General features: G+C 42.9%; 2 protein-coding genes across 3 annotated transcripts in view; both read right to left on the reverse strand.

Annotated features, from left to right (window-relative positions):
- Window positions 1-1,369: 1,369 nt before the first annotated feature.
- Window positions 1,370-9,742, reverse strand: LOC124009408 (myotubularin-related protein 2). 2 transcript variants are annotated; one of them, XM_046321233.1, is made up of 16 exons: window positions 9,520-9,742; window positions 8,902-9,007; window positions 8,763-8,786; window positions 8,579-8,642; window positions 8,401-8,495; window positions 8,212-8,316; window positions 7,901-8,005; window positions 7,717-7,800; window positions 7,489-7,638; window positions 7,152-7,340; window positions 6,749-6,934; window positions 6,514-6,672; window positions 6,105-6,197; window positions 5,818-5,931; window positions 5,455-5,631; window positions 1,370-3,324 (listed from the first exon to the last, which is right to left on the reverse strand). In XM_046321233.1, exons 1-16 carry the CDS (start codon window positions 9,597-9,599, stop codon window positions 3,163-3,165), a joined length of 1,893 nt encoding a protein of 630 aa, XP_046177189.1. In that variant the 5' UTR covers window positions 9,600-9,742; the 3' UTR covers window positions 1,370-3,162. The 2 variants fall into 2 exon arrangements, with proteins under 2 accessions (XP_046177189.1, XP_046177185.1); XM_046321229.1 differs by having other exon boundaries at window positions 6,466-6,672.
- A 263-nt stretch (window positions 9,743-10,005) lies between these two features.
- Window positions 10,006-13,621, reverse strand: part of LOC124009422 (cGMP-dependent 3',5'-cyclic phosphodiesterase-like) — a 54,092-nt gene continuing 50,476 nt past the window's right edge. The window contains exons 23-29 of the mRNA XM_046321240.1: window positions 12,962-13,009; window positions 12,726-12,800; window positions 12,535-12,634; window positions 11,890-12,002; window positions 11,446-11,484; window positions 11,217-11,323; window positions 10,006-11,052 (exon numbers count right to left, since the gene is read on the reverse strand). Of these exons, the coding sequence (XP_046177196.1) occupies window positions 10,896-11,052; window positions 11,217-11,323; window positions 11,446-11,484; window positions 11,890-12,002; window positions 12,535-12,634; window positions 12,726-12,800; window positions 12,962-13,009 (639 nt within the window). The 3' untranslated portion in view covers window positions 10,006-10,895. The remainder of the gene's footprint in view (window positions 11,053-11,216; window positions 11,324-11,445; window positions 11,485-11,889; window positions 12,003-12,534; window positions 12,635-12,725; window positions 12,801-12,961; window positions 13,010-13,621) is intronic.

Raw genomic sequence — 13,621 nt, forward strand, 5'->3', positions numbered from 1 at the left:
ACATTGATGAACTTGTGGAAAAGATGGGACACCACCAAGTATCACCCTCAACCTCAAACAAGTGAACATTACTGTGCAATCACATATTTAGAGTTTTTACTCAGTTCAAGTTTAAAAGTTCAAGTTTAATATTTGTTTTCACTGCATGTTACTTCTCCTTAAACAAAGTGTTGTTTTTGATTAATAGATTTTTGCACTTTATTTTATTGTATTTCAATCCAATTATATTTTAAAAATATTTCAGTTGAGTGGATGATAGAAAATTGCTATTATTGTTTTTTTCTTTGAAGTAAATTTAGCCCACTTTTGCTAAAATAGAAAATATAGGCTACTGATGGTGCCTTGAATACCGGTTTCTTTCATTTAATGTTCATGTTATGGGGATTTTTATATAAAGGAAATTTGTCTTTTGTGTCTGTTGAAAATTAAAGATTACTGACAGAGCCATAAGAAAATATTGCTTTATTTATCTGATCATATTGGAATATATTTGTTAGGTTTTCAGTAGGTTCAATTAGGTTCACTAGACTATATGCGTCATTTAAAAAAATTTCAATGAACATTCGAACAGTTCCGGCCCTCGGCTTGTAGCTAAATTTTTTATTTGGCCCTCCGTCCATTTGACTTTGACACCCCTGCTCTACAACATCCGCAGAGTACGACCCTGCCTCACACAGGAAGCGGCGCAGGTCCTAATCCAGGCACTTGTCATCTCCCGTCTGGATTACTGCAACTCGCTGTTGGCTGGGCTCCCTGCCTGTGCCATTAAACCCCTTCAACTCATCCAGAACGCCGCAGCCCGTCTGGTGTTCAACCTTCCCAAGTTCTCTCACGTCACCCCGCTCCTCCGTTCTCTCCACTGGCTTCCAGTTGAAGCTCGCATCCGCTACAAGACCATGGTGCTTGCCTACGGAGCTGTGAGGGGAACGGCACCTCAGTACCTCCAGGCTCTGATCAGGCCCTACACCCAAACAAGGGCACTGCGTTCATCCACCTCTGGCCTGCTCGCCTCCCTACCACTGAGGAAGTACAGCTCCCGCTCAGCCCAGTCAAAACTGTAAGCTGCTCTGGCCCCCCAATGGTGGATCAAACTCCCTCACGACGCCAGGACAGCGGAGTCAATCACCACCTTCCGGAGACACCTGAAACCCCACCTCTTTAAGGAATACCTAGGATAGGATAAGTAATCCCTCTCACCCCCCCCCTTTAAGATTTAGATGCACTATTGTAAAGTGACTGTTCCACTCGATGTCATAAGGTGAATGCACCAATTTGTAAGTCGCTCTGGATAAGAGCGTCTGCTAAATGACTTAAATGTAATGACTTAAATGTAAATGTACCTACTAACAATATATTGGTGATCATAATATATAAGGACAAGAAAGTTTTATTTCCAATTTTGCAAATTAACATTTAAACAAAAACAAATAAATTATCAAAATATTGCGGTCAAACGTGTATTGTTGACAGGCATGGGTTACAGTCCATGGTAGTCAGCTTGTTCTAAGTTAATGGCCCGCAATTAAATTGACCATAACATTCTTACCAAATTAATTATTCTACTAAAACATAAATATTAGATAAACAGTTAATTTTTTATATTGATTAAGGATGTGCCCTTGCGAGGCCATGAAAAAAGCCACTTCATCATTGCACTAGTGGGGAATGAGCCTCACTACTTTTCCTCTGGTTAGTAATTAGATCACTGTTCAAAGACAAAATCCTGTTGTGACTATTTATTTTAAACAACAGTGCAAAGCTCTACATCACTGTGCCTGTGAGATGCATGTTGTTGGCGATTCTTAACATTTTCCATTGAGGAATGGTTAGTGCCATCTGTGGCATTCAGTTTCTAGTTTCTGTAGAATTTGTTATTCGATACATATGCAGCATTTATTAACAACCTGTGGGTATGACCTTTCAACTAAACCATGTCATGCACATTGTCAATTTTACTGATCTGTTTTGGGTAAACAGTCTGCAACGTGACGTACACATCATCACCAAAGCCCTCAAGTTATCACCTAATTATAACTGAGACTCAGAGCTCAGTATTAACCTAAAAGTCTATGGTATAAACTGTACACACAACCTAAGCTAAGAGAATGGAAATAATATGTAGTTAACTTGCTAGTAAAAAAAACATCAACATACTGATCAGATGGAATGTCATCCATAACTATACACCCACATTCATTCATACCTATTTGGTCAAAATGTGTCCATCCAGTAACTATTTTCTCAGCTTCAAAACCATTTGCAGACATTTCTGACTTCAAAACCTATTTGGAATATGTCAAGTAGAAATAAACAGAAAATTGCTTAAATAGCATGTCTTTTTTCTTTTTCAATTCTCCACCTCGCTTTCACAACGAAGAAATTAATTGAGCATATTAGCTACTTGTTTTATCCTATTAATAATTTAGTGTACTTATTACTTTAGAATAAACTAATGCATTAATACTGGATGTAGTTAAGCCGATATGCAATAGCATAATGTAGTTAAGCCGATATGCAATAGCATACTTGTGAGGGATTATTTGATGATCATTATATGTTACAGTACTCTTGACCCTGGTAGCAGAGGTCAGTGAAGTAAAGTATGGCTATAGTGAGGTGGTCTCGGAGATAAATAGAGGACTCATTTATATATGTGCCATTATAGCATGTGTGACAGCATGGGCAGTGCCATTGAGGCTACAACCCATCGGAATCCCCACCCTTTTGAAAACGTTGATTACTTTAAAATGGCAGAAGCATGGTGGAAGCCCTTAATGATGCTGCCCATGCTAAACAGCCTTTTGGCCACTAGAGGCCTCTGTTATTGTCTATGGGTGGTCTGAAACAGAGGCAGCACGTCTTTTTGATGCATAGACAACATAGGGTTCTGACCATAGACATATACATTCATATTCTTATTCTATTTCTATGGGTCTGACCCTGTACGAACTCAGCTGTTGGAGTAGCAGTGAGATGGTACATCCAAAGGCCAATACATGGTTTCTACAGACACTTGGTGGTTGCGTTGCTTTCTACAGGAGTGTGTCATGTTAAGCAGGAATGTGTGACAGCAAGTCCCCTGCAGTGCAGTCTATTAGTTATGGGCATGGCACCTTATCGTTGTGAGGCCTCAGTCCTTAGCTTTACTCTATAAGCCCCCTGTCAAACAAAGGTCTGAACGGGAGTGATGGAGCGGGTGGGCGAGCCAGCCCTCTCAGTGGAGGAGGCAGAACGATTGGTCACGTCTCGCTGTAGCTCCTCCACCCTCTTCTGAAGCTCCGCCCGCTTGGCCAGCAGCTCCTTGTAGCGCTGGTGAACAGGCTCCTGGGAAGAAGGTACACAAACAGTAGTGGTCAACACTAGAACATAACTATGCTAAAACAAGCATATAAACTGCCATTTATACTCATACTAACAATGCAACAGTAAAAATGTAGTCCCCCACAAATTATGCAGCCACCCCCGGCCAATTGAGATACCGTGTGTGACTAACAGAACCCGCCTTGGGCCAATCATTGTAATTTTGTAAATGCCGGATCTTTATGGCAAATCAAATTTGTATTGTTCCATAATGTCCAATACTAGTGTCCAAGCTGCATTTGCTATCACTTTCAGCTCACGTGCCCAAAAACTGACTGCTGGTCCAAGATAACTTACAAAAGACATATTCCAGGTCGAATAAACTGGTCAAACTAAGTACAGAATCAATCTTCAGGATGTTATAATCATATATATCTAATAACGTTCCAACAGGATCATTCGTTTTCATCTGGGGCTGATTGGAACAGCCGTAGCACTCACAGAGAAATGTGCCACCGACTATTTTCCCTCCCATTAGGTCAAAGTTCACAGCAAATGCTCTATTACACTTTCTACTTAATGAGGACATCTAGTGGAAGGCGTAAGACGTGTTTCCAGATCCATAACTTGTTGGGAAGGGAGGGGGCGATGACCTCAATGTTGCCCCAACTTTCAGAATTTCAAAACTTGTTTGGAAAATTGCCTGCCCTATGAGTTCTGTTATACTCACAGACATAATTCAAACAGTTTCAGAAACTTCAGAGTGTTTTCTATCCAATAGTAATAATAATAATAATAATATGCATATATTAGCAATCTAGGACAGAGTTTGATGCCATTCACTAGGGGCACGCAATTCATCCAAAGTGAAAATACTGCCCCCTATCCACAACAAGTTTTAACATGTTTAGAAGTTTTACTCACGTCGGCTGCAGTAAAGGAGAGTCCGCAAGTTTTGGTAGCGGGCCATGTCAGTGGCATTGTATGGTCTTCAAAGCGAGCAAAGAAGTTTAGTCTGTCTGGGAGCAAGACGTCCTGGTCCGAGACGGGCCTGGTTTTCTTTTTGTAATCCGTGATTGACTGTAGACCCTGCCACATACCTCTTGTGTCTGAGCCGTTGAATTGCGACTCTACTTTGTCTCTATACTGACTTGTTTGATTGCCTTGCTGAGGGAATATCTACACTGTTTGTATTCAGTAATGTTTCCGGTCAACTTGCCCTGGTTAAAAGCAGTGTTTCACGCTTTCAGTTTCGCACGAATGCTTCCATCAATCCACAGTTTCTGGTTTGGGATATTATTATTATAATTATTTATTTTTTTAGCCCTTTTTCTCCCCAATTTCGTGGTATCCAATTGTTAGAAGCTACTATCTTGTCTCATCGCTACAACGCCCGTACGGGCTCGGGAGAGACAAAGATTGAAAGTCATGCGTCCTCCGATACACTACCCAACCAAGCCGCACTGCCTCTAACACAGTGCGCATCCAACCCGGAAGCCAGCCGCACCAATGTGTTGGAGGAAACACTGTGCACCTGGCAACCTTGGTTAGCGTGCACTGCGCCGGCCCGACCACAGGAGTCGCTGGTGCGCGATGAGACAAGGATATCCCTACCGGCCAAACCCTCCCTAACCCGGACGACGCTAGGCCAATTGTGCATCGCCCCACGGGCCTCCCGGTCGCGGCCGGCTACGGCAGAGCCTGGGCGCAAGCCCAGAGTCTCTGGTGACACAGCTGGCGCTGCAGTACAGAGCCCTTAACCCCTGCGCCACCCGGGAGGCCCGGATTGGGAATGTTTTAATAGTTGCTGTGGGTATGACATCGCCGATGCACTTGCTAATAAACTTGTTCACCGAATCAGCGTATTCATCAATGTTGTTGTTTGACGCAATGCGGAACATATCCCAATCCACGTGATCGAAGCAATCTTGAAGCATGGAATCAGATTGTCAGATTGGTCGGACCAGCGTTCAACAGACCTGAGCGCAGACCTGAAATCGGGCCAGTGCTGTAGGAGGTATTGCGTGTGACTAACATACTAACGGGCAACCAGAGAGAGATCCATAATCCCCTCCTCAATTTCATTCAGAGGGACAGTATTACTACTATCAACATCATTACTACTACTATGAAAATGAGGTAGTTTGCCCAGACCTGTGGCCTCATGCGAGGGTTCCACCGGATGTAGTATCCCACCCAGAGCTCCAGGTGGCGCATGCTGACCACTGGGAACAGCACATGGTTGGAATAGTTGACATAAAGAGGGTTGGTGAACTCCTCTAGCTGGCTGTTGATGTAGGCCCACAGAGAAACTGTCTTCTTTGGCAGCTCCTGCAGAACAATTAGATGTATGAGATGTTGCATTTAACATTAGCAAATAAAACATACCCATTAGCATATTCCTATATTAATGTCATCCATGAGAGACAGTCAAATAAACATTGAGTTTAGTTTCAGGTTTTCTGAATTGCACTCCATCCAAGTGGCATTTAAACCTAACATAGTCTGCACTCTCACCTCCTTCACCCTTTGCTGTTCACTGTTACACATGAATGTCCCAAACAGGCAGCTGTACATGTGGTCCAGGATGGTGACCAGGAAGTACTCGTTGAACTCAAAGGCTGCAGGAAACTAGACAGGAACAGTTAAATTATAATCCATATACGATCAGGAGAATCCAGAGGGATTATGTACATCAGTAAATCATCCCGTGTGTAATGTGTACTTTATTACTAAGCCTGGAATTTTTTCTGCTCAGGTCACATGACTACCCATCAACACCCCCTACCAGTGATGTCCCTCACCTGTCGGGTAATCTGCCACACACAGTCAATGAACTGCAGGAAGACAGGCGAGCGGTCTGCGTCTGTGTGGTTCTTATCCCCATGACCGATCCTCTGGAAGGAGAATGGGGAAGAAGAACAGAAAGTCACGTGACCGTAATGGCTGAACAAAACACAAGAAGGGTAAAGCTGTGCCATGGCAATGGTTGACCCATGTGAGTCAGGAAATGAGGAAATTTCAAACCATTTTAACTTCTCTTACCACATTAGAATGTCCCAAGCATTTCCAAAACGTAAATGAATAATCAAGAGATTGTGTCCCAAGTGTTTTAGCTTGGTATAAGGAACACTACACAGTGAGAGGGAGTAAAGGCTTATTTACTAGCTGGAAGCGGTGGCCAAAGCTCAGCCACTCTTTCTCCAGCAGCACCTGGAAGCCACGGATTGTGCGGTAGTGTCCGTCCAGCATCAGCATGGCCAGGGAGGTGAGCTGGGCAGTACGGTCCCATCCATCACTGCAGTGAACCACCACTGAAGTCTTCCCAGACTCCACCTTGTCTGCAATACGCAGCGCCCCAGCCAGGATCAGCTGCACAGGGAACAGACAGACAGGTTCAACAAATAATCTCAACCTTGATTTTTTTTTCTCTCCCTTCCGTCCTCACCTTGATGTGCTCCAGCCAATGAGTGGACTCGAGGTTGGAGAGCCAATGGGACTCCTCGATGTTGGGATAGACCACCTCCTTCAGCTTGCGCAGTGACTCTCTCATCACATGGATGTTGTGGATGTCCAAGAACACCAGCTCTGCATTCTGATAGGCATCCTCACTCTCATAGCCACCCCCTTTCATCTGAGGAGAACGCAGGGAATGTAGTCATCATCTCTTGGAATTGAATATACTCTGAATAGTTTTCATACTTACAGAATGTAATTATCTGTGAGAGGAGATCAAAATCAAATCCAAAGAAAACAACACTATGGGTTGAGCATTGAACTGTATAGGCACTGTGTGTGGGAAATGCACTTTGACGCAAAATAAAACATTATTATTATTACTAACTACATACCTTGTTTGCGGCAGCATTGACGCTAGGCCTGGCATCGAAGATGAAGAGCTTGTGGGACTGAGCGTTGGCATCCATGATGGCCTGGAGGTACTTCTCATCGTCTTTGCTACGCTTGCCGTTGACCCCGACCATGGGCTGACTACAGCGGGTCACTGTGGCCTGGCTCTCTGGGTGAATCCATGACAGCACCTGCAGAGCCACAGCAGAGGCATTGGCACAGACAGTAACACAAGACCGCAGGTACAACATCAGTGTGGTACTACATCAGCGTACTACTACAGAGGTACCGCAGACAGTTAAAGAGTGGGGACAGTGTGAAGTGTAAATGCTAACTCACAGGTATCCTGCCCTTGGCTCTGAAGGCAGCCACTCTCTTCAACTCCTCATCTGGTATGTTGACAGGCACCACCAGGTTTGATGGGTAAGTGTCACACACTTCGTAGTGATCATTCACTTTAGTTATCCTCCAGCTCTCGTTGGGTATTCCCTACACACACATACGAGTATAAAAACATTTTAAAACAATTTATACCTGAAGCCCAGATTTTTGAAATCTTCCAAATACCTGTCTTTTGTATTCCGCTTGAGCATCATACACTTTCCAGCCATTTTCAGGATAGACCTGCCCATACTCAAAGGCAAAGATTGGCTGTGGATGACAGAGGGAAAAACATAGTCGGTCAGTTGGCCCTGGGCCTTTATAGTACACAGTAGCAGACCACGGGCAAAAGACCTAGTGACTCACTCACCAAACCATTGGAAACAGGAAAGGCAAATTTCATCAGGATCTCAAAAATGGACTTCCTGAGTGAGTCCTCCATCTGCTTGTGTGCAAACCGCAGATTACGGATATCCTGAGGAGACAGAGTGACAGGTCACTGTAACCATTGTCATTTACACTCAGAGAAAGAAGAAGCACTAGAATGCAGTGATTAGAGTCTGAAGTATAAGAAAAATAAGAAAAATGCCTGTTCTCTTTGAGAGCAACAAAGAGATGATATATTAGTATAAACAGCAGGTAAGGGATGTTCCAGACATTATTTTGGTGGTCACTGCTCACCTTGCAGACCAGCCCGTAGGAGACCTCACCACGGCTAGATGCACCTCCTATCTTCTCCACACGGCTCACTACCCCCAGGGGCAAGTCCAGCACAAACGCTGGTTCCTAGGAGACAAAGGAAATAATATGAACACTGATTTGACATTCTGAAGAGTGGAATGGAGACAAATGGAAAGCTGAAAAGCATACCCTGTCCATGCATCTGAAGAACAGTCTATAGTTGGTGACAGTCAATGTCCCCCTCAGTGCACCGATGTAAGGACAGATGTAAGTGACGTCTTTGGCTGTTAGAAAATACAAACAAAAGTTTAAGCAGGTCATTAAAGCCAAAATAACCCATAGCTGGGGGATAGGGGAGATGACCTACCCATGTCTTGCACACTTTCCTTTGGTAGTAACTGTGGTTCTTCTTTGTTTGAATCCCTGAGCACCTGTATATAAAACAATATCCAATGTTGAGGTAAAACATACAGAGTAGCCAACAGCACAAATCAAGTTGATTATTTTTACTTAAACACCAATGCAAATCTTTGAGGGAAGGAAGACTATACCTTGGCAGCAGCTTTAGGTCTGCCCTGAAATCATTAGGAGAAAAGAGAGAGGGTTAACCGCAGACATGTTTAAGATGCTATTGCTACATTAGTAGAACTGAATCTATGTAAAGTGAAAGGTGAAAAGCCATGTATCAACCCGTAGTTCTGGGGAGAACTCTGTTGAGGTGGACACATTGTCAGAAGACATCGCATAGGGGGTCTTGGCAGCGTGAGTGGACCGGTCAGAACGAGACGTGGACGTACTGTCAACAGAATTGCAGAATACGTTTACTATAGGATAATGACCAGTGAGAAATAATACCATACCAAAATTGCTTGTTCATTTGACAGCCGTGTTCGCCAAAGCAGAAACTAAATGGCTGGCACCAAGCCCAGGGGACTGGAGAATAGATCCACTCTGTATGTTACAGACCCTCTCCGATTTCCAGTCCCATGGGCTATTTGTACCCAGACTAGATGGCTGTGGAATCTGACATTATGTCTAGCTAACTAGATAACGTTAGTCGTATAAACTAAGGCTGCTATCTTGGGCCAACTGTTTACCTTCTCGGGCTGCCTGCTATAGCGACTTTTGTAACCCGAATCTCCCAGTAAAGTTTAGCTGATACTTCAACAACTTTCATTGAAATACACTAGTATAATTCAATATCTTCACTGTAGAACATTTTTCGCCATATTTAGATAGCATGTAGTTAGATAACTATAAAAGCTCCTGTCAATCGACTACACAGGGAGCTAGTTGAACGAGCCCCACCTGGACAATGAATCAACGCTGGCCTGCCTTGACGAGGATTGCTTCGAGCCCAGACTGTCGATGCTTCCACTCTTCTCCATGGTAAATCTTAGTAAAGTTGTCAAATATATGAATTTGAGACGATTGGGCAGATATCTACATGCAACTGTTTTGATTGCGTCCTTGGTGAAAAGTAAATCCCAGGTACAGACAGGAAGCTGCCATCTTTTCCCAGAGTCCCCAATCCATAATAAACAAGGGAGTGGTGTTTGGAGTTGGGGGTAGCGCCCCCTGCCGCCATTACTGGTTATTACATGTAGCCCAACACTATCTTCATCATTAACAACAGCAACATGCTTCAGATTAGAGATTTTTAAAGATAAATATGTGGAGAGAAGGTGAAGATGTGGATTGAGAAAGGACACGTACTCAATACATTGGGTGAACAATATTTTACTTGTCCACAACTATCAATTAAGAACAAATTTAAATATCCAGTGCATGATGTTAACATGTAGATTCAGAATTCACAGAATTATCTCTATTATTTGGAAATAGGAAAATGCAAACATACATACTGTACAGTACATCAACATAACTGAATATAGCTGTTCCAAAAACAAAAAGCATATAGACCCTATGCCATTTGTAGCTGTCGCACATTCAAAAAACAATGTCCAAAGGGTGAGATGATCAGTCCCAGATTTAGACCAAACCCTGAAAACAACGTTTGGAGTTCTACAGGCAATACAGGGAACCCCCAAAGTGGTGGTAACACCAATTCAACCATTTACATGTTAAGAAAAATCTGTGCGCTCTCAACTAGTACATTTATAACAACAAATATACAGTTTTACAGTGTTATGTATTCCAATCACTAACATTGTTATATACACAATATCACAAAGTATATATTATCAATCCAGCAGTTTCTCACATTGAAGGCAACTTAGACAAAGTAAGGCAAGCTTGTAACATTCTGCTTATAATATACATGTTTTGACCTGGTAACACTCAATACCTGCCTGCAAAGATTCACACAAAGTTCAATATCATTGATAGAAACTCCAGGCAAAGGGGGAAAAAATCATTTGAAAAATGAGATCAAAGCCATCAGTATTGTCTTCTACAATGATGTGCAATCAATCCTTTTCTGCCTCCCCCTGCTATCTGCATTGTGTTGTTCTATACCTGCTGCAATGTGACACATTCTAATGATCATTTAGATTTCTGTATCAGCAACAACACCACACCACACCACAACCTGTAAAATAGGTGTATTTTCAGGTGGAGGTAATACATTACTGATGATGTAGTTGTTAGTTTGTCTTGCTGTGTCCTAGGGCTGGGCCGGAGGGCTACCATTGGTCTCATCGTCCCTGCTCTGTCTTTCCGTCCTATCCATTCTGCTCTTCCTGTAGCTGCTCAAACTCTGCATCTAGATAATCCAGAGAATGGTTTCCCGGCTTGTGAGAGACCCTGCCCCACTGTTCTCTATTGCTGGCCACGGTGTCATACAGCTCTGCCGACCTGGGGAACAGGTCCTGGAGGAGTCTGCAGGAGAAGGGAGCAAAGCCGGGAGGAAAGTATAGTCAGACTCAAGCTAAGGAGGGACCACTAATATGCATATACAACACACAACAGTTGTTATTGTCTGAGTTAACAATTACACCACTCATCTCCTAGATATGGGGGTTACAGATCAGTCAGAGGCTCACTTGTAGATGGGCATGGCTATGTGCTCCATGAAGCCTGTCTGTAGCTCTGGGATGTAGGCCTTCTCTCTGTCCATCATCTCACTGGGACGGTTCCCCATAGCCTTCTCCTGCAGCCACAAGCACAGGGACACACACACACAGGACATTGTAAAGGTTCCTGTACTACATGGACACAGAGAACAATATGATGGATACCATTTTTGGCATTCATAAAAAATGATGTACATACCAGATCTCCTTGAGAAAAGAATTCCTTGTAAATGAGTCCCTGTCACAAAAACAAACATGAGTTTCATGTTAGCATACTACTTGGAGACCATCTTACTAACAATAATAAAATAGATGTAAATGCAATAAGGAGGAGGGGTGAACACAGTTGGTTTAGCGGCAGCAGGTAGCCTCAAGGTTAGAGCATTGGGCCAGTAACCGAAAGGTTGCAGGTTTGAATACCGGAGCCAACAAGGTGAAGAATGTTTTTAATCTGTCGCTGTACCCTTGAGCAAGGCACTTAAACCTAATGACTCCAGGGGTGCAACCCCACTTCCTGCAGGTGTCTCAGGGGGAATTTGAATATCCCCCCAAAAAACATTTCCATTACACACGAGTATAAAAGGACAAATATAAGCACCCACAAAATTCTTATTAGAGGAGTCAGATCTGAGTGGGTACTTACTGCGATCTTCCAGGTGGTCTTCCAGTCTTTGGTCTGGTCAGAGAGGTCACATGAGGTCATGATCAGGCACAGTAGCAGGTTATGGTGCTGAGGTTCTTTGGTGTTGTAGCCCACTGGAAGACAAAACAGACAATATGATCTAATTTAATTTTTATTTAACAGTGGGGTGGCAGGTAGCCTAGTGGTTAGAGTGTTGGACCAGTAACCGAAAGGTTGCTAGATCGAATCCCCGAGCTGACAAGGTAAAAATCTGTTGTTCTGCTCCTGAACAAGGCAGTTAACCCACTTTTCCTAGGCCGTCATTGTAAATTAGAATTAGTTCTTAACTGACTTGCCTAGTTAAAATAAAGGTATAATTAAATTTTTAAAAACTAGGCAAGTCTGTTAAGAAAAAATTCTTATTTACAATGACTGCCTACCCTGGCCAAACCCTAACCAGGACCAATTGTGCCCCGCCCTATGGAACTCTCAGTCACGGCCGGCTGTGATACAGCCTGGAATCGACCCAAGGTCTGTAGTAATGCTTTGACCACTGCACCACTCAGGAGCTCTAATAAGAAATGGAAGAGCTGTAGAAATGAAGATCTACCTTCCTACCGCTCACAAGACACTCAGACAGGATGTATGGGCCGGGGGATGACTTACCATCTGCCATTTTCTGTAGATCCTTCAGGATCCGTAGGTGATGAGCCAAGTCTGTGGCCAGGATGATGTCCCTCATCAGGTCAAGCATCCTCTGGTAGTCCTGGCAACCAAAAACACAACACAGAAACAGAGTCAAAATAGTACAAAACCAACTAGCAAAGAGGAATGTTCTTACATTGCTTTTGTCTTACCTTTCTGGAGAACTTCTCAAAGATATTGCAGCCCTGGGTGTTGAGGATGGCGATCGCCTGAGCAAAGTGGTGTCTCTGGAAATGAAAGCCAATAGTCAGTGGTGAGGCTGCAATTACATTTTATATCCACTAGAGGACAGCAAATACCCAGTGCGCAATCAACTCATGTTTTTACCTTTTACCTTTAAATGAAGGACACACATAATACATTTATGTTCATGATACTTTGTGTTTACCTCCAGCACAGATCCCTCAGAACTATACAGGCCAGCCAACACAGATTTCTGGAGAAGAGAAGACAAAACGGATTGTTTTTGTAATGCATATGCTTCTGTGGCAGTTTGTGTGACTCCAGTAAGCTACATTATGCTTATTTGTTGGTCATTGATTCTATGGCTAAATTTAAAGGGAAACTCCGCCGCTTTTAACATTTGGGTTGTTATTAAGAAGTATTTATTAATGTCTTACACAGGGTGCAGTATTATGATTTCATGTCTATTGACTGTTTAATGATGAGCAAAATTGGAAATTGTTTGTGAAGTTTTCAAGTAGAATCTCTGAGATGACTAATAAAAGTTTTTTATGGACAGTCATTTTCAGCTATTTATATAACTCATCTGCAGTTTTCTGATCATATTGGAACAGCCTGCTATATGTTGCTCTGGTTGTCTTCATCCAAAAACCTATAGATATTATATTTATAGTCAGCTTCCTCCAGCAAACTCCCATGACTCCATTTGGCAAGACCACTCCCATGATCACAAATAAAGTTGCAACTCCAGCATTCTTTCCAAATAGCCTATATTTTTGTAGTGAATTACTTATTAACTTCATACTTTTTATTAGTTCTACAGTGTTGTATTTGGCTGTTAATGTTGAAAATACTTTAGATGCAG

This window comes from Oncorhynchus gorbuscha, linkage group LG02, assembly GCF_021184085.1.
Source record: "Oncorhynchus gorbuscha isolate QuinsamMale2020 ecotype Even-year linkage group LG02, OgorEven_v1.0, whole genome shotgun sequence".
Classification (NCBI taxonomy): Eukaryota; Metazoa; Chordata; class Actinopteri; order Salmoniformes; family Salmonidae; genus Oncorhynchus; species Oncorhynchus gorbuscha.